At 47.7% G+C, this 21291-nt stretch overlaps 1 protein-coding gene across 1 annotated transcript in view; it reads right to left on the bottom strand.

Moving 5' to 3' along the window:
• Window positions 1-21291, bottom strand: part of HSPE1 (heat shock protein family E (Hsp10) member 1) — a 127627-nt gene that overhangs the window by 29982 nt on the left and 76354 nt on the right. The window contains exon 2 of the mRNA XM_077275642.1: window positions 6564-6728. Within this exon, the coding sequence (XP_077131757.1) occupies window positions 6564-6728 (165 nt within the window). The remainder of the gene's footprint in view (window positions 1-6563; window positions 6729-21291) is intronic.

Here is a 21291-nt window from a genome sequence, read left to right as displayed (position 1 = left end):
TCGTGAGAAAAAAAAAAATTAAAAAATAAATATCTTTAGGTAGAATGGCGGCAGGTCCATTCAGAACACTTTCCTTAGAAGACGTAGTGGTACCCCCCATTGGGAGTTGTGCCAAAAAAGGAACCCAATACATTCAGACCAATCCACCATTTGTCATATCCAAGGGGCGGGTCAGTAAACCACAACATCGACGCGGAACCAAGTACAGTACTATGTACTGTACCTCCTTTGACGAGGCAATCAGGCGGGTCAAGAAGTTGGGAAGGGGCACCCTAATGGCCAAAACAGACATTGAGGGGGCGTTCCGGTTACTACCTGTGCCTCCAAATAGTGTCCTCCCATTGGGCTGCTTCTGTGAAGGAGCATAATACATAGATTGCTGTTTGCCCATGGGGTGCTCCATATCCTGCTCACTATTTGAAGCGTTTAGTTGCTTCCTCGAATGTGTCGTCATGGACGTTTGTAAGGCGGCACATATTATCCATTACCTCGACGACTTCTTATGCCTGGGCCCAAAAGATTTGCCACAGTGTGAATACACACGGTAGTCCACCTGTGAGAAGGAGAGAGCTGGAGGGAGTGGACACACCCGACCCGAGGGGTTAGATTGAGAAAGGAAGAAGGCGGTGTAGCTTGCTTCATGGGTGGGGTACTCTGCTGAGTAGCACAAAATGCTATTAGGTACAAAACTATTTCCTGGGCTAGATGCAGTTAAAAATTAGTAATTAGATAAACAGGCAGTGTAGCTTGCTTCATGGGTTAAGTACGCTGCTGAGTAGCACCAAATTCTACTAGGCCCAAAAGGATTTCCTGGGCTAGATGCCGTTAAAAAATAGTACTTAGATAAACAGGCGGTGGGTGGGCTACTCTGCTGACTAGCAGACACTGAAGCTTTGGAGCAGACCTCTGAATCCCGGGCCATAGTATGAGTAAACAACTCTGCAGACGACCACACCCACCTGGAATTGACGATGGCAACGTCATGTAAAATACAGCAAGGGGACTCAATAAAGAGTCTCTATTTTTTCCAAAAATTCAGCCACAGATACCACTTAAGTGGCATCAATTTCGCCAGAGTTTTTTTTTTAAATGGTTGGTGAGGTGATTTTCAAAAATCAAGCTTTTAGTCTCCCCAGGATGACAGAGGTAGAAAAGTCCTTGAGGATCCAGGATTTGTTTATCTTGATGAACGTTAGTCTGTCTACATTGTCACTGGACAGCCGCGTGCGCTTATCTGTCAGCACACCACCAGCAGCGCTGAACACACGTTCAAAGAGAACGCTGGCTGCCGGGCACGACAAGATCTCCAAGGCGTGAGTGGCAAGTTCAGGCCATTTTTCAAGATTGGAAGCCCAAAATGAGCAAGGGTCCAGTTCCACAGTCATGGCATCGATGTTAACTTGGAGATACTCCTGTACCATCCTCTCTAGGCGTTGGCTGTGCGTCAGACTTCTTGTCTCCTGTGGCCTTGCAAAGGATGGTCTAAAAAAAAATAAATCTTGAAACGATTGCAAAATATTGCTGTTACCAACAGATACGATGTTACGGTTTGAGTGACTCGATAGTCCCACGGTTGGCAAGTTAGAACTCAGAGATTCACTACGTGCACCACTGGTGTTTTGTGGAAAAGCAGATGTAAGATTCTGTAACAGTCTCTGCTGATACTCCTGCATGCGTGAATCCCTTTCTATGGCAGGAATTATTTTGCCAAATTTACTTTTGTACCGGGGATCTAAGAGTGTGGCCACCCAGTAGTCGGCATTACTTTGGATTCTGACAATCCGAGGGTCATGTTGCAGGTAGTGCAGCAAGAAGGCACTCATGTGTCTTGCGCATCCAGGAGGACCAAGTCCTTGTTGTCTTGGTGGTGGCGAGGTGAGAATCATGCTTCCTTCCTCTGCCCTCTCCCCCCCAACCTCGCACAACAAAAATTTGATCAAGGTCTCCCTTATCTGATGAGTCTTCCATGCCCAGCTCTAGTTCATCCTCCACTTCTTCCTCGTCTTCTGCACCTTCCTCAACAGTTTGGCTGCTACCACGCGCCCTTGGTAATCCCTCTCCCCCAGCCTCCAATGCCAGCCGCCTTGGTGCTGCCATCCGTCTGGACCTTGGAGATATTATCCCTTCCGCATACGACTCCTCCTGTTCCTCCTCCTCTTGTTCCACCACCTGACTCAGAATACTGTTTAAGGTGTGCTCCAGCATGTAAATCACCGGAATAGTCATGCTGATAATGGCATTGTCAGCACTAAACATCTTTGTTGCTATTTCAAAACTGTGCCGAAGGGTGCATAGGTCCCTGATCTGAGACCACTCCTGCAGCATGATTTGCCCCACCTCTGGATCTCGTTGGCCCAGGCTATACGTCAATGTATTGCACCAGGGCTCCTCGGTGCTGCCACAGTCGCTGCAACATGTGCAGCGTTGAATTCCACCGTGTGGGCACATCGCATTTCAGCCGGTGAACTGGCAGGCCCAACGTCTTCTGTAGAGATGTAAGTCGTTGAGCTGCGGGATGCGAACGGCGGAAGTGAGAACACAGCGACCATGCCCTCTGCAGGAGCCCATCCAGTCCGGGATAATGGAATAAAAATTGCTGGACAACCAGGTTGAAAAAGTGAGCCATACAAGGCACGTGTGTGACATTGCCCCGGTGAAGGGCCGCACCCAGGTTTGCAGCATTGTCGCACACGGCCTTCCCTGGCTAAAGGTTGAGTGGAGACAACCATTGATGGAACTCGGTCTCCAGAGCTGACTACAACTCCTCAGCTGTGTGACTCACATTTCCAAGACATTTCAATGTAAACACTGCCTGATGCCGTTGAGCCCTGGTGACAGCATAGTAAGGTGGTGTGCAGGATTCCTTCTGCGCAGTTAGAACGCGGGTGGCATTACCAGACAGGCTTTGGGTGCAGGTGGAGGACCGAGAGGAGGCAGAAGCAGTGGAGGAACTTCTAGATACAGAGGATCAACGAGCAACTCGTGGGGACGGCAAGACTTGGACAGCAGCCCCTTCTCCTGATGTCGCCATAGTTACCCAGTCACCGACATTTAACGCCCCTGTCCATGTCTACTCGTCCAAGTGTCTGTGGTGAAATGCACTCTGTCACACACAGAGTTTCTCAAGGAAGCGGTGATGTTGTGTGCGACATGCTGGTGTAGCGCAGGCACAGCTTTCTTTGATAAGCAGTGGCGACTGGGCATCTGGTACTGGGGCACTGCGACGGACATAAGGTCTCGAAAATTCTCTGTGTCCACCAGGCGGAAAGGCAGCATTTCTGTAGCCAACAGCTTGCAGATGTTGAAATTCAACCTCTTAGCCTTGTCATGGCTAGGAGGAAATGGTCTTTTACTTGTCCACATCTGAGGGACTGAGGGCTGGCTGCCGTGCTTAGACGGAGTTGAGTAGGGTGTCCCCGGCAAACTGCTGGTCTGTGAGGAAGGTGCAGGCGGAGATGTTATGTTGCCTTGATCAAAATGTGGTGTCGATGTCGGACAGCGCTCAACACCAGCAGGTGTTTCCACTTGCAAATGTCCAGACGACCTGCCAATCACACTGGCTGTTGCGGGTAAAGAGGTGGAAGGTCTGCGTCCAAAACCATGTGCGACTGCTGTCCCCACAGTCACAGAGGATGAAGAGGACACGGATGCACTTGATGGGGCAGACGGTGGTTGACCCGGCCCACTAGGCCGCATTGTAGCAGAGTGAGCTACCCACTGCAACTTATGCCTCATATCCATGTGACGGTTCATGCATGAAGTACTCAAGCTAGTCATTTTTTGGCCTCTACTGAGATTTTGGTAACAAATCTTACAGACAACATGAGTTGAGTTATCCTTTGCGATGTCAAAAAATGCCCAGGCTATGCAAGGCTTAGAGCCCGTGCGACCTGAAGATCCACCACGACTTCTGCGCAGAGGCACAGTTGGGGTTGAGGATGCAGTTGTTGATGTGCTTCCAGTACTCCGTCTCTGTCCAGGAAGGCGCAACGTAATCACTAGCATCCTCCCCCACCTCCTCTGCTGACCTCATGGACTGGAGGACTGTGGGTTGACAGTAAGTGGGGTCTCCAACCTCGTCATCATCATCCTGTGTGTTCTCACACCCATCCTCAGAGCCAACCTCTTCCTGCCCTGACCGAAAAGTCAAGTTTTCGTTCCAATCAGGTATCTCAGTCTCATCATCATCTTCCTCATTGTCTCCATGAACAGGAGTTACAGTTTGGGAACGAGGGTCTACATTATGCTCAGAACCTTCTTCATCTGGGCCTGGATCCGACTCACAAAGATTCTGGGCATCAGTGCAGATAATTTCCTCGTCTGGATTCACAGAAGCTCTGGAGCAGACCTCGGATTCCCAGGCTATAGTATGAGTAAACAGCTCTACAGACTCAACCATCTGTGTTACCCCATGCTCAGACGGGCGGCTGGAGACTTGGGAGCTGTGAGGAAGCAAGTGCGATTGGGGTGACTACTCTGAGGACTGGAGTAGTTGTGATGTTGAAGTTGATATGGAGGAGAGCCCACTTGAACGAGCACTTGATATCCGTTCAAGCACCTGCTGTTTTTGTGCCTCATCTGGAATTTTTGGCGATGCTCGTAGCGATGGTCGTAAGAAAGGGATCATATCAGATTGTCCAGAAAAAGAAGTAGACATCTTACTTTGGCTGGAAGATGGTCTTTCTTCTGCAGATGTTACTATTGCTTTACCACCTACCCCACGGACACAACCTTTTTTTTTCCTTTCCTACACGCCTATTCCCCTTTCCACCAGCAGCAGGCCTTTTGCCACTCATTTTAGTGCTTAACTAATTGGCATTGTATCTGTAGTTGTTGGCACAACAACCGATGGATGAAAACCGAGCAGAACTGAGTGGCCAAACTGTGGTACTAGGCCCAAAAGCATTTACTGGGTTAAACAGAGTAAAAATTTAGATACACAGGCGGTGTAGTTAGCTTCACAGGCGGGCTACTCCGCTGACGTGCAGACACTGCTCCTAGGCCCAAGACTATTTACTGGGTTAGATGCAGTAAAAATTTAGATACACAGGCGTGCAGACACTACTCCTAGGCCCAAGACTATTTACTGGGTTAGATGCAGTAAAAATTTAGATACACAGGCGTGCAGACACTGCTCCTAGGCCCAAAACTATTTACTGGGTTAGATGCAGTAAAAATTTAGACACACAGGCGGTGTAGCTAGCTTCACAGGCGGGCTACTCGGACGACTATCAGACAATGCTGCTAGCCCAAAAGGATTGGCTGATCTAGATTACACCAAATGCTGTGACAAACACTTGCACAGCACTGGCACAGACCTGCCTGGCAAAAAGTGCTATGAACTGCTGTAACCTACCCTGAAAAGGGCTGATATTACAACTAGTCCCGACTCCCTAAACCTCTCTGAAAATTTGCTAAAAAAAACACACTTTTAGACTGTATAGCGCCCACAGCAGCAGCGGTGCCATCTAACACTAAGCTGCAGCAGTGAGGAAATGGTGGCGACGGGGCAAATGGCTGTTTCTTATAGGGCAAGTAGGACATGTGACATACACAGCCAATGACACATGCCCTTGCTTGTGTGCGTCACATGCACATTGCTGTGTGTGTGTGCACTGCTGATAGGTTGAGAGACTGCACCGCCCCACTGTAAATGCGGGAAAGAAAAAAAAAATTGAGATCGGCATTATTTCAGCACAGATCTATCCCCCGCCCACTATACACTGAAACAGTCTATTAACAATGATAAACAGTTTTAATGTGCTAATCAAGTAAGGCTTTTGGTGAACTAACAGTTATCGAACAGAAACTCGAACAGCCGAATTTTAAGCAAATTGTTCAGAGTTCGTCGAACGACTCGAACACCGCCCAAAACAGCTGGAATATGAAATTGGCGAACAGTTCGACTCGAACACCGCTCATCTCTACTCAGAAGTGATGAAAGTCAGAGACTGGAGTAAGATTTGTGGTACAAGGAAAGCCACAAGATCTTGAACAGTAAAAAAAAAAAAAAAAAAAAAAAAAAAAAAAAAAAAGGTTGTGTTTCAGCTCACCCCCATCAGCAAATCCATGAAAGTCCACAGAAACATCCGAGCAAGGAAAACGCCACCGCCCAACGTCCTCTGCCAGGTAAGTAAGAAGAAAATCCAGCTCCGGAGTAAAAAGTCATCAAATTTATTTCCACATATTTAAAATTCGGAAAAAGCTGCTTACAAATAGCTGCACAACTATTTCTTTTCTGGAATAGTTGTGCAGCTATTTGTTAGCAGCTTTTTCCGAATTTTAAATATGTGGAAATAAATTTGATGACTTTATTCCAGAGCTGGATTTTCTTCTTACTTACCTGAAAGCCACAAGATGCCAGGACCCAGCCAAGATTCACGAACTTTGTCAGAACTTGGTGATAATGAAGATTTTATAGCAGGCTCGAGTTGCATTAATAATTTGAGACACTTCAATGTTTTTTTTTTTTTTTTTTTTTTAAATGGCGGAAAACTGGAATAGAAGACTTGATGTTCTGGCTCTAAAGTTCTCATGGACACGATATAATTAAGAACATTTACCTTTCCTTTAGAACCACCACCGACTGCTACCACCACAGCCTGCAAAACTTTGTTTTGGGATTTTTCAGGAAGTATAATTCCTCCTTTGGTTACGGTCTCTTGTGCAATCCGTTCAACAAGAACACGGTCAAGTAAAGGAAGAAACGTCTTAAAAGCCTTCCCTGCCTGTACATAAAAAAAAACCAAAAACATTTTAGAAGTTGTAAATATTTGCATGACCTCTGCATACTTTTTTAAAGGGTTTTCCTTAACTATTCTGTTGATAGCTAGCCAAGGTAGAACAATCTCTTTAAAAGGGCATCTGTCGGCAGGTTTTTGCTACCTCACGAGAGTACAGTAATGTAGGCAAAGAAGCTGAATTCAATCATGTATCACTTAGTTTATTGGGTGCAGCCGTTCTAATAAAGCTTTTAGATTTAGCATGAAGCTGAGCTGAGAAAGCTCCCCCACTCACACCAAGCTCTCTGTGAACAAAGTCCATAGACAGTGAGGTGCTTATCACAGGAGGGTGTGTTGCCGGACTACTCCAGCAATGTTAATCTCTTATTGATTAATCCTTCAGTTAGGGTACCGTCTCACAGTGGTACTTTGATCGCTACGACGGCACGATCCGTGACGTTCCAGCGATATACTAACGATCTTGCTGTGTCTGACACGCTACTGCGATCAGGGACCCCGCTGAGAATCCTATGTCGTAGCAGATAGTTTGAAACTTTCGTCGCTGGATCACCCGCTGTCATCGCTGGAACGGCGTGTGTGATGCCGATCCAGCGATGTGTTCGCTTGTAACAGGGTAAACATCAGGTTACTAAGCGCAGGGCCGCGCTTAGTAACCCGATGTTTACCCTGGTTACCATTGTAAATGTAAAAAAAAAAACAAAAAAAAAAAACACACACTACATACTTACATTCCGGTGTCTGTCACGTCCCTCGCCGTCAAGGTAAAGCAGAGCACTGCGGTGACGTCACCGCTGTGCTGTGCTTTACGGCCGGCACTGACACAGTCAGTGCGGGAAGCCGACAGCGAGGGACGTGACACTAAACGATTAGGTGTTCAGGTGTTACGCTCACACTCAGACCATTAAGCGCCAGCGTGGATTGTGGACCCACTGTGGCAGGACTTACCCCAGAGAGGCGTAACTAAGCAAACAGCTACATTGGTGTTCGCTGGAGCCTCTAGTGGTGACGTCAAACTTGCTGCAACAGGTAGCTGCCAGGTACCACTCCAGGGTGGAGACTGGCAGTAGCAGCTGACCCCCAAAAGAACAAGAAGCTGTAACGACAAATGCTAGCAGAATCGGCAGGGATACTGGCAGGCGCTGGTGAGCACGGCTGATATACAGGAACAGGTAAGACCCAGTTCAGACAGAACAAACAGCTTCAGGAAGAACTGTGTATCTGACAGGAGGGTACTGAACTGCAGGTGTAGACAGGCGAGATAGGACTTTATTCACATGGAATAAATAGGGTTAGGTTAGCACAAAACAATTACAAGGATAAGTACACACAGGACCAAATTCAGACACTGGGTACTTACAAAGAAGGACCAAGTGTACACACAAAACTCTTATGTTCCACAGCGACAGATTCGAGATAGGTACTGAATCAGAACCTGTACCTTTCCTAAACCAGCTAACTGCAGATTTAAAGATAGGTACAGATTTTGAGGCGTTAGGAAAGGGAGCCGCTATACCAGGTTTAGGATAGGGACCAATTCAGACAACAGGTTTGGAGGAAGGAACTGAATCAGACACTGCTGGTGTGGAAACAGGTGGTGATTCAGACAGGTTCAGACACTGATATAGCAGGTACAGAGAAAGATACATACTAGATACAAACAGGATAAAAGTCAGGTCCTAATTCAGATACAGGTACAGGTTAAGGCCAGGGCATATAAACCCAGGGAAGATGGTTCAGACAAGATCAGAATCAGGTACAGGTTCAGGCATGGGCATACAGACCCAAGGAAAGAGGTTTGGCCATGGAGTGTATTTGACAATTGACTTAGGCTGGTTTCACATTTGCGGACGAGGGCTTTGCAGAGGGCTGCATAGTTCCTCCTCCCAGCCCACTGCCTTGCCTCTTCCTTAAGCTCTACGTTGGCATGCATCCCCTATCTTTAAGGCTATGTTCACACGCTGCGGATTTAGCTGTGGATCCGCAGCAGTTTCCCATGCGTTTACAAGTACAATGTAAGCCTACGGGAAACGAAATCCGCAGTGCACATGTTGCGGAAAAAAACGCGCGGAAACGCAGCGGTTTACATTCCGCAGCATGTTAATTCTTTGTGCGGAATCCACAGCGGTTTTACACCTGCTCCATAATAGAAAAAAAGCAGGTGTAAAACCGCAGTGGAATCCACACAAAAAACAACGGTAAATCCGCAGGTAAAACGCAGTGCCTTTTACCTGCGGTTTTCACAAATCCGCTGCGGAAAAATCCGCAGACCTCAAGAATACGTGTGCACATAACCTATCATTGGGTATGCAGGCCATGCGGATGCCTCCGCATGCGTCGTTTGGACGCTGCGCCGACCACAACAAAATGCAACATGTTGCATTCGACGCAGGTAGGCGCAGCGTGAAAATGACGCATGCGGAGGCATCTGCATGAATAAATCAGATAAAGGAGGGGCATAGTATGCAGACTGGGAAACAGTAAATCACAAAAAAATCAAGCGAAATAGAATCAAGCAAAATAGATAATATTCCCAGTGCATGCATGGACATGTGCAGGACTAACTGCATAATTCAATAAGAAACAAGCTAAGCACCAGAACACTTCTTATAGTTCAAATGAATGAAGTAAAAAAGGGAGATTTTTGTGTACTCACCGTAAAATCTCTTTCTCTTAGCCTCTAACTGGGGGACACAGGACCATGGGTGTTATGCTGCTGTCCACTAGGAGGCGGCACTATGCATAATCTGAAAAAGATTAACCGTGGCTCCTCCTCTGCAGTATACACCCCTGGACGGCGTCAGCCTTCTCCAGTTAAGAGGCTAAGAGAAAGATTTTACGGTGAGTACACAAAAATCTCCTTTACTCTGTCGCCTCATTGGGGGACACAGGACCATGGGACGTCCCAAAGCAGTCCCTGTGTGGGAAGCAATGGACGAATATTGTGCAGACAGGTCCCTATACTTGGGGCACCGCCGCCTGCAGAATACATCTACCCAGGCTCGCGTCCGCTGAGGACTGGGTATGAACCATGTAGTGTTTAGTAAACGAGTGTGGGCTAGTCCAAGTGGCCGCCTTACACACTTCTTGTGCTGAAGCCTGGTGCCGAATGGCCCAGCAGGCCCCTACCGTCCGTGTAGAGTGTGCCGTAATACCGACTGGAAGAGAATTCTTAAGGTAGTAGGGCTCTTGTATGGTGGATGTGATTATCTGGCAAGGGTAGCTTTGGAAGCTGGCAGACCCTTGCGGCTGCCTTCCGGAAGGAAAAGAATCAGACCTCCGGAAGGACGCAGTCCTAGACACATATATACGCAATGCCCTGACAAGGTCAAGCGCATGCAGAGCCTTCTCCACTCTATGAACCGGGACCAGACAAAGGGAAGGCAGAGAAATTTCCTCGTTGAGGTGGAAGTTGGACACAACCTTCGGAAGGAAGGATGGAACAGTACGGAGAACTACCTTGTCCTGGTGAAAAAACAGGAAGGGCCGTCTGCGGGAGAGTGCTGTCAGTTCAGACACCCTGCGTAGCGAGGAGATTGCCACCAGGAAAACCACCTTCTGGGAGAGAAGGCGGAGCAGGACCTCCTAAAGGCGTTCGAAGGGTTGTTCCTGCAATGCTGTCAGGACCAGGTTGAGGTCCCACGTTTCTATTGGTCGTCTGTAGGGGGGAACCAATCGGGAAACCCCCTGAAGAAAAGTCCTTAATTGCGGCTTGGTAGCAATGCGCCTTTGAAAAAGCACTGAGAGGGCTGACATCTGGCTCTTAGGCGAGCCCAGGGACAGCCTGGCCTCCAGACCCGATTGGAGAAAAAAAACAGGTAGTTTGGGGAGGGAATAAGGGAATGGGGTCTGGCCGCGAGATTCGCACCAGGTAAAGAGAACTTTTCAGGTACGGTCATAGATCTTGGCAGAGGCTGGCTTCCGTGCCCATATCATGGTCCTAATGACGTCCGTCGAGAGCCCTGCCTGGGTTAGAACCCAGGTTTCAAGGGCCACGCCGTCAAATTGAGAGCCCCTGAGTTCTGGTGGTAGAATGGGCCTTGTGATAGAAGATCCGGGCGGTCGGGGAGGCGCCAGAGGGCGTCTGCTGAAAGTTGTACGACGTCGGCGTACTATGTACGTTTGGGCCAGACCGGTGCGATTAAGATGGTTGTAACTCCCACTTGCTTGATCTTCCTCACCACTCTGGATAACAGGGGGAGAGGTGGAAAAATGTACAGAAGCTGGAACTGGGTCCAGTCCTGAACCAGAGTGTCTGCTCCGAGCGACAGCGGATCATGTGTTCTGGCCATGACGTTGGAGACCTTGGCATTGAAATGGGATGCCATTAGGTCCACATCTGGGGTCCCCCAGCAATGGCAGATCTGGCGAAAAATTTAGGGATGGAGAGACCACTCTCCTGAATCTATTCCTTGTTGCCTGAGGAAGTCTGCTTCCCAGTTGTCCACACCCGGAATGTGGACCGCCGAGAGAACCGAGCCCATGTCCTCCACCCAGTGGAGGATGTGTGACACTTCTCGCATCGCCTGGGTACTGCAGGTCCCCCCTTGGTGATTCACATATGCCACAGTCGTGGCATTGTCCGATTGTATTCTGATGTGAGAGGCTGCCAGTAAGTGATGGAAGGCCCTCAATGCCAGGAGGATGGCACGAATTTCCAGGATGTTGATGGGCATCGTCGCTTCCACTGGGGACCACTTGCCCTGTGGTGTAGGAGCACTGCACCCTAACCCGTCAGGCTCACATCGGTGGTCAGAACCTTCCATTGACCTGTGAGAAAGGATTTCCCCTATGCTAGCGAGGTTGACATGAGCAACCAGTGCAGGGACCTCCTGATTGACGACATTAACTGGAATTCCCTGAGAGAAAAAGGATTCCTGTCCCAGGACTTGAGAATGGCTAGTTGGAGAGGCCTGAGGTAAAACTGGGCAAATGGGACCGCTTCTATTGCTGCCCCCATCCTGCCGAGGACTCTCATGGCAAACCGGAGAGATTGAAGGGGTTTGCGGAGGAGGGTGCGAACTCCTAGGCAGAGAGCCAGTGCCTTGTCCCTGGGAAAGAGCACTAGACCCCTGGGGGTGTTGTATAGCATTCCCAGGAAGGTCAGAGGCTGACTCGGGGTTGGTGATGACCTTTGTAGGTTGACTAACCAGCCCATGCGACTCAGAGTGTCGGTTGTGATTGAGACGCTGAGCTCGCAGTCCTTGAAGGTAGGAGCCTTGAGGAGTAGATCGTCCACGTATGGAACGACTACTATGCCTCTAGAGTGCAGAACGTCCATGGTGGCTGCCATGACCTTGGTAAACACTCTGGGAGCCGTGGCGAGTCCAAATGGGAGAGCCACGAACTGGTAGTGGTCCTGGTCGATTGCGAACCTGAGAAAACTCTGATGAGCAGGTGCAGTCGGTATATGCAGGTATGCGTCTTGTATATCTATGAAGGCGAGATATTCTCCCTTCTCCATGGATGCAATGATGGACCGAAGGGACTCCATGCGGAAGTGACAAACCCGTACATATTTGTTGAGTTGAGTTAGGTCCAGTATGGGCCGTACACTGCATCCTTTCTTGGGAACTACAATTAGATTGCAGTAGAACCCTCGGAAGCGCCCAGCTGCGGGAACCGGTACTATGACTCCTGCTTGAAGAAGCGAGGAAAGTGCTTGGTGAAAGGCACGAGCCTTGACTGGCGGTTTTGGGGGAACAGAGGAAGAATTGGTTCGGTGGGTTGGAAGTTGAACTCAATCTTGTATCCGGAAGACACTAGTTCCCTGACCCACCTGTCTTCTGTAGTAGGCATCCAGACTTGCTGAAAGAGCAAAGTCGTCCGCCTACGGGTGGGATGTCTTCCGGGGTCCGTGAGTCATGAGGAGGAAAAAAAGTCTGAGGTTTTCCTCCTTTGGGCTTTGACTGGCCTGCTTTTAACTGCCAGGTCTTGTCCGACCTTTGCGTCGACCGTGAGGTGTCCCTGTGTGGGGAATGGTTACGATTTTGTGCTGGACGTGAGACGGAGCAGCCCGAGGAATTCCGAAAGGATCGGAATCGGGTTTGTTACACTTCTTGTAAGTGCGTGAGGGACTTTGACGCTGCTTCCGCTTTCCATTCCGCAGCCAGAGGATATGCCGAATCGTGATGGCGTTTGATGCTATCCCCGCTACGCCCCTTGCTGAATCCAGAGCTGCATGAAGCATGTAATCTGCTACAACTAATATTTGAACTGCTAGGTCCGACAAAGGTCATAAGTGGCACACTCAGCAAATATAGATGGTGCTCAAAGGAATATACAGTTAGGTCCATATATATTTGGACAGAGACGACATTTTTCTAATTTTGGTTATAGACATTACCACAATGAATTTTAAGCAAAACAATTCAGATGCAGTTGAAGTTCAGACTTTCAGCTTTCATTTGAGGGTATCCACATTAAAATTGGTTGAAGGGTTTAGGAGTTTCAGCTCTTTAACAAGGGCCACCCTGTTTTTAAAGGGACCAAAAGTAATTGGACAATTGACTCCAAGGCTATTTCATGGACAGGTGTGGGCAATCCCTTCGTCATATCATTGTCAGTTAAGCAGATAAAAGGCCTGGAGTTGATTTGAAGTGTGGTGCTTGCATTTGGAAGGTTTTGCTGTGAAGTAAACATGCGGTCAAAGGAGCTCTCCATGCAGGTGATACAAGCCATCCTTAAGCTGCGAAAACAGAAAAAAAAAAAACATCCGAGAAATTGCTACAATATTAGGAGTGGCAAAATCAACAGTTTGGTGCATCCTGAGAAAGAAAGAAAGCACTGGTGAACTCATCAATGCAAAAAGACCTGAGCGCCCACGTAAGACAACAGTGGGGGATGATCGCAGAATAATCTCCATGGTGAAGAGAAACCCTTCACAACAGCCAACCAAGTGAACAACACTCTCCAGGAGGTAGACGTATCAATATCCAAATCTACCATAAAGAGAATACTGCATGAAAGTAAATACAGAGGGTTCACTGCACGGTGCAAGCCACTCATAAGCATCAAGAATAAAAGGCTAGACTGGACTTTGCTAAAAAAAACAACTAAAAAAGCCAGCACAGTTCTGGAAGAACATTCTTTGGACAGATGAAACCAAGATCAACCTCTACCAGAATGATGGAAAGAGAAAAGTATGGCGAAGGCGTGGTGCAGCTCATGATCCAAAGCATACCACATCATCTGTAAAACACAGTGGAGGCAGTGTGATGGCTTGGGCATGCATGGCTGCCAGTGGCACTGGGTCACTAGTGATTATTGATGATGTGACACAGGACAGAAGCAGCCGAATGAATTCTGAGGTATTCAGAGCCATACTGTGTGCTCAGATCCAGCCAAAAGCAGCCAAACTGATTGGTCGTCGCTTCATACTACAGATGGACAACGACTCAAAACATAAAGCCAAAGCAACCCAGGAGTTTATTAAAGCAAAGAAGTGGAATATTCTTGAATGGCCAAGTCAGTCACCTGATCTCAACCCAATTGAGCAGCATTTCACTTGTTAAAGACTAAACTTCAGACAGAAAGGCCCACAAACAAACAGCAACTGAAAACCACCGCAGTGAAGGCCTGGCAGAGCATCAAAAAGGAGAAAACACAGCGTCTGGTGATGTCCATGAGTTCTCAAGATTTCAGGCAGTCATTGCCAACAAAGGGTTTTCAACCAAGTACTAGAAATGAACATTTTATTTAAAATTATTGAATCTGTCCAATTACTTTTGGTCCCTTTAAAAACAGGGAGGCACATGTTAAGGAGTTGAAACTCCTACACCCTTCATCCAATTTTAATGTGGATACCCCCAAATGAAAGCTGAAAGTCTGAACTTCAACTGCATTGGAACTGTTTTGTTTAAAATTCATTGTGGTAATGTCTATAACCAAAATTAGAAAAATGTTGTCTGTGTCCAAATATATATGGACCTAACTGTATAAATACTAGAAAAGGATAACCTTTGGCACTCAATAAGTTCAAATAAAATCTACTTTTCAAAGAAAAATTATTGATGAACAGCCGACTATAGACCAACAGATATCATATTTCCAATGTTTCGGCAAAATGCCTTTCTCAAGGAAGTCTATTTAAAGAAAAATATCACCATAAACAAAACATATAAACATCATGGAAAAAATTATATACAAATATATAAGGCTGAACAAATTACTCAATATATAGAAATTACACTAAATAAATGTGAAAACACGTGTAAGAAAAGAAGAGAAAAAAAGAGGACCAGACCAAACCAATAGAGAGGTATCTCCATGATAATCAAAGAAAGAAAAGAGCAAGCTTCTTTGAAGATTTTATTTTTATTTATATATACATAGTCCATAGGTGAATGGAAGGGGGAGTGTAAAAACAAAAAGGTTATCTCAAAACACCATGTGAAAACGGCAAAATATGAAAGAGGTGCAAAAATGATGAAGAACAAAGTGCCCAGTTGTATCAAAAGACCTATAATACCTGTGAAGGGTCAGTACTGTATATGGAATACCGCAAGCCAATAGGCATATACAAGGACCAGCATTACTTGCTGAAAATAAAATGAAAAATCAAATAAGTGGAAGCTCAGTATACCTATGAATCAATAGCATAAGTGTATAGGGAGCACTAGAGAAAATAACCAAAAAGAAGGAAGGCGCCCTGAAAAAAGATGAGATATACCTGCAGTGGGGATAATGTCGGCGTGCGTCCGGTGGCTCAGGAGAGTGGAGTGAGAAGCGCATCGCAAAGCAGGTATAAATGCTGCAAAAAGAATGAGGTAATATCCGGTGCAACGCTGATAGAAGAACCGGAAGAATCCGTAGTCAGCGACGCAAGCGGGAAGCGCAGTGAATCGCCGGAGTAAAATGGTGAGATCACATCCGGTGAGGCATTCATAGAGATCCAGGAATACCCGAGGAGCTGGAAAAACTGAGCCTGCGCAGAACTACACTAATGCGCCGCTGAATATAATGAGATCCGGGAATACCCGAAGTGCAGAAGAACTAGCGCCTGCACACAAGATGTAAAATATAGTGAAACATAAGTAGTGCCGTGCTTATAGAACAAAAGAAAACTGTGGGTGAAGAATGATGAACCTTCACAGGAGAAAGCGACAAGGGAAGAGAAAAAAAAATAACAAAAAGGAGGGCACATAATAGACTTTATAATCATATAGGATATGTGATATAAAGAGGAGCTTACATCCGTAGGAAAATATTTATAACTAATACCAATAGTTATAAATTTGAAGTGAGTACCAAGATCATCCCACGTATATCATTACCATAGAACAAGAATAGGGATAGGGAAGGGGGTGTCACTCAGTAGAAAGACGAATTTTGGAATGAGAACAGTGACCATTACGGCACCTGGAAAAAGGAAACCAGAGAGAAATGATGAATATAAATATATATTATCAATCAGAAAATGCAGTTATAATAACAAACAGCAATATTTCCAGAGAATCATTTCTGTAAAGCCTCATACTCTCTATTCATCCCTCGTGGGTGTAATGTCTGAAGGGTAAAAATCCAGAAAGCTTCTCTTTCCTTTAACCTAAGGATCCTATTACCACCACGCCTAGAGGAGGAAATACTCTCAAGTACCTGAAATATCAGTTGGGAAATGGAGTGTCCCGCTGAAATAAAATGAAACGGTACAGGTAGCATCATGCGTTTGCACCGAATGGTAGACTTATGTTGGGAAATGCGGTCTCGAATATGTTGGGTAGTCTCACCAACATATCCGAGACCGCAGGGACATTTGATCAGATAGATTACATGGGTGGAATCGCGTGTAAAAAAAACATTGATCTGGAAAAGTTTCCCAGACCTAGGATGGGAGAAAGTGTTGCCTTTAATAACATTAGAACATTGTGGACAATGTAGGCAGGGGAAAGTACCTTGTCTCTGAGTGGCCAAAAGGGATTGTCGTAGTATTGTTTTAGCTGAGCCTACATCGGCTCAGCTTGGTCCAACAGCTCAGGAGCAGATGCTTGGAGGCCAGCTAGTAAATTTTTGGCCCAAGCCAGGATGGCTTTGGCGGCCCATACTGAAGCGAACGGGGGAGCCAGGGAGGCCCCTGCCGCCTCGAAAATTGAACGAGCCATGAGTTCTACCTGCCGGTCTGCTGCGTCCCTGAGGGTTGAGCTATCTGGCAGTGAAAAAGGAGGGTCTGTGCTGCTAGTCTAGAGACTAGGGGGTCCACTTCGGGTGGATCTGTCCATTCCTTGGTGTCCTTCTGTGGGAAAGGGTACCTTGCCTCCAGATATTTGCGATTAGCGAATTTTTTCTTAGGCTGTGAGCTGCTTTTTAAGGATCACTTTAAACTCTGGGTGGTTAGGGAATACCTTAGGCGGCTTCAGAGGTCCTTCAAAGGAAATCTTGTGTTCTGGGGCCTCTGGTGGCAGATTAGAAATGTCCAGCACCCGATGGATGAAAGATTATGTCTTCAACTAGCGCTGTATTGCTAGGGGGGATTGGGATCAGGGACCCCTCCGTTTCTCTGTCTGAGTCACAGATGCCTTCCGAATCCTGTGTATCAATGAGGCGTCCCCTGCTGGTGAGCTGGGGAGGAGGCCTTCTCTAGTCGGGGATTGCGGAGATCTACATTGTCTGCCCCTGGAAGGGGACGGTCTAGATGACCTGGAACTACGGTGTCTCTCCCTAGAGGGGTGACCGTCTGCTATGGGATGACGCAGATGGACTTGACCTATGGGTCCGCTTGCGTCCTGACCTAGACGTGGATGTGTCAGGGTCGTTCTGTTTCTGAGTCAAGCTCTCCCTTTGCAGGGTAACAGTAATAGCTGAGGAATGACTCTGCAGAGTCTGAAGCAATGTGGAGGTATGGTTATCTATAGACTGCGTCAGATTGCGACCTCTGAGTGACCCATTCCGGCGTGGCATTAGACACCGAAGCATTGGCAGGGGCTTCTTGGGGCTCTGATGCAGTAGTCTGGATGCAGTCCTGGCAGTGCGTTACATGCTGCCACTGGGGAGAGCGGTCCTGCAGGCTGTGCAGAATGCATAATAGCAATCCTGCCCGGTTCTGGACCTTGAGCCCGGTATAGTGCACTGAGTGCAGAAGGGCTGGCTATGCAGAGGACCCTAGGCTATGCAGAGGAACCTATAGGGGAGCCTTATAGGGAATATGGATTCACAGCCGAGTAAAAAACCTAGCTATGATCTTACCCCACCAGTTTGCTCCTAGGTCCAGCGCTGAAGGTCCACAGTCCTGTGCCCCCCGGAGACTGGCTGGCCTGGTCCTGCTGACCGGGAGGTGCAGGGTTAATCCCTGCAGCAGAAATGGCCGACGAGACGAGGAAGAAGGGGGCGGAGAGCTGAAAAAGGCAGCAGAGCTGCGTAAAAAAAAGCGCCCTTTCTGTCTCGATCCGGAGAGGAGGCGGCGGCTTCACCTAGTCCGAAGCCGGGGCCTAAATTAGATGCCTGATGCCCAGAAGGGATCCAGGCCGGCGTGAAAGTCCGGGAGGTGGTCGGATCTGAACCAGACCCCCCCGGATTTAAAAGCAGGATAGCGGTGGAGCTATAAGCGGAAGGGGGGCCCGGTAGGGGTCCTCCTGAGGCAGTATAGAGCTGGTGCTGCCGCAGAGACAGGGGCGCAGGGAGCCCTGTGTCTGTATTGTGCCATGCCTGCCTGCACTCCCCCCGGCCCCGACAGGAGCCCGCAGCTGGGCTGGGGTCCCTGGATGCAGGCGCAATGTGCTGGCCCATTGCTGGAGTGCTGCCTGTACAGGCCCTACCTGAGGCATCTCAACCTACTGCCCGCAGAGGGGGTTTAGGGAGGGTGCTGTGTGACCATCAGGGGGCTTTATCCTCGCCTCGACCTCAACCCAGAAACCAAAAGGAATTTGGGAAGGAGGGGGGTCTCGACTTCGAACCAGCACCTGAGGGACTGGGGAAGGAGCGACATGGGGAATAGCCATCTCCACTTCAACCGGGCACCCCGTGATAGGGGGCCGAGGAAGGGGCTATGCCGGGAGTCTCACAGGAGACCCACTTTTCTTCATCCGTAATCCTGTCGGAAAAACGGAGTAAAGAAAAATTTTTTTAGGTGTGCCACCTATGTGACACTAAGCAAAAACTGGAGAAGGCTGACGCCGTCCAGGGGTGTATACTGCAGAGGAGGAGCCACGGTTAATCTTTTTCATATTATGCATAGTGTCGCCTCCTAGTGGACAGCAGCATAACACCCATGGTCGTGTCCCCCAATGAGGCGACAGAGTAAAATAAAATATATATCTTTATTAAATATCAAACATACAAGGGCATAGCGAGAGTTAATCACACAACAAAGCAGCACGTAGATAGGGGCCAGTTAATAGCACGGAGTTGGTGTTGGTAATAAGTGTTAAGGTAACCCCACCAATAGTATAGGTCTAACTGGGTCAGAACGCTTCGCAAATATCAAAAGAGCCATTATGTATAACATGTGCGCTAACTCAGTACTATAGAATATTCAATGTGAGAAATTGATGGTGAACATACCATAAATACAAGTTCCAAGCCTTGCGCCGTCCACAGCCCAGCCCATATCCGCATGGCCTGCGTACCCAATGTTAAAGGGAACCCGTCACCCTCCCTGGCGTTTTTAACTAAAAGAGCCACCTTGTGCAGCACTAATGCTGCATTCTGTGAAGGTGGCTCTGTTTTTTTGGGTCCTTTCCAACGCTGCAATATCACTTTTTATACTGTAATTTGCCCGCCATACCTTTAGTCTGCCCGGGGGGCACGTCTTTTCACCCTGGACACAAACGCCTCCCAGCCATCACTCAGCCCCTCCGTGCGCTGCCTCCTCTGCCTTCAATAACGTCACCCGGCGCCTGCGCTGTAAGTTCCCATCATGTGATGTGGGTCGAATGGGCAGTGCAAAATGCACATGCCCGAAAAAGGAACTTACAGCACAGGCACTGGGGACGTTAATGAAGGCAGAGGCGAGGGGGAGGGAGGTAGACGTGCCCCCCGGACAGACTAAAAGGTATGGCGGGCAAATTATAAAAAGTGATATTGCAGAGTTGGAAAGGACCCCAAAAAACAGAGCCACCTTCACAGAATGCAGCATTAGTTGTTCTTTTAGTCAAAAACGCCGGGGGGTGACAGGTTCCCTTTAAAGATTGGTTACGCAGGACACATGCAGACGTAGGCAGAGCTGAAGCTGAAGGAAGAGGCACGGCAGTGGGCAGGGCTTAACGAAGGAACTACGCAGCCCTCCGCAAAGCCCTCTTCCGCAAATGTGAAACCAGCCTTAGCAGCTTCCCGACAAGCTAGACACTAAAGTCCTTGATGTTGAAAAGGCTCTTCCCAATGGGTGAAGGTGCCTTAACCTCCAGAGGTATTTTCGTTTTTTTGCTCCCCTTCTTCCCAGAGCCATAACGTTTTAATTTTTCCATCAATATGGCCATGTGAGGACTTGTTTTTTGCGGGACGAGTTGTACTTTTGAACAACGCCATTGGTTTTAAACATATTGTGTACTGGAAAACAGGAAAAAGACTCCAAGTGCGGTGAAATTGCAAAAAAAAAAAAAAATGCAATCCCACAGGTTTTTCTTTTTTTTTTTTTGCATTTTTACTAGGTTCACAATGCTAGAATTGACCTGCCATTATGATTCTCTAGTTCATAGACACCAAATAGGTTATTTTTTTTATCTAAGTGGTGAAAAAAAAAAAAAAATTAAATGGCTCCATTTTCCGATACCCGTAGAGTCTCCATTTTTAATGATCTTGGGTTGGGTGAGGGCTTATTTAGGAGCGCCCAGCTGACGTTTTTAAATGATGCCATTTTGGTGCAGATACGATCGCTTGTTCACCCATTATTGCATTTTAATGCAATGTCACGGCGACAAAAAAACAAACAAAACATAATTCTGGAGTTTTGACTTTTTTTTTTTTTTAACCCCTTCCTGACATCCGACGTACTATCCCGTCGAGGTGGGGTGGGCCCGTATGACCGCCGACGGGATAGTACGTCATAGCCGATCGGCCGCGCTCACGGGGGGAGCAGCTGACATCCGGCACTATGTGCCAGGAGCGGTCACGGACCGCTCCCGGCACATTAACCCCCGGCACACCGCGATCAAACATGATCGCGATGTGCCGGCGGTGCAGGGAAGCATCGCGCAGGGAGGGGGCTCCCTGCGGGCTTCCCTGAGACCCCCGGAGCAACGCGATGTGATCGCGTTGCTGCGAGGGTCTTACCTCCCTCCCTGCCTGCTCCAGACCCGGATCCAAGATGGCCGCGGATCCGGGTCCTGCAGGGAGGGAGGTGGCTTCACAGACGCCTGCTCAGAGCAGGCACTGTGAAGCAGCCTGCACTTCTCGCAGATCGGTGATCTGTCAGAGTGCTATGCAAACTGGCAGATCACCGATCTGTATTGTCCCCCCCTGGGGCAAAGAAAAAAAAAAAATTTCCAAATGTGTAAAAAAAAATAAAAAAAAATATTCCAAAATAATGAAAAAAAAAAAAAATATTATTCCCATAAATACATTTCTTTATCTAAATAATAAAAAAAACCAATAAAAGTACACATATTTAGTATCGCCGCGT

Source organism: Ranitomeya variabilis, chromosome 7, assembly GCF_051348905.1.
Source record: "Ranitomeya variabilis isolate aRanVar5 chromosome 7, aRanVar5.hap1, whole genome shotgun sequence".
Lineage (NCBI taxonomy): Eukaryota > Metazoa > Chordata > Amphibia > Anura > Dendrobatidae > Ranitomeya > Ranitomeya variabilis.
Note: the sequence above shows the minus strand (reverse complement) of the source record. Positions and strands in the feature narration are given on the sequence as shown.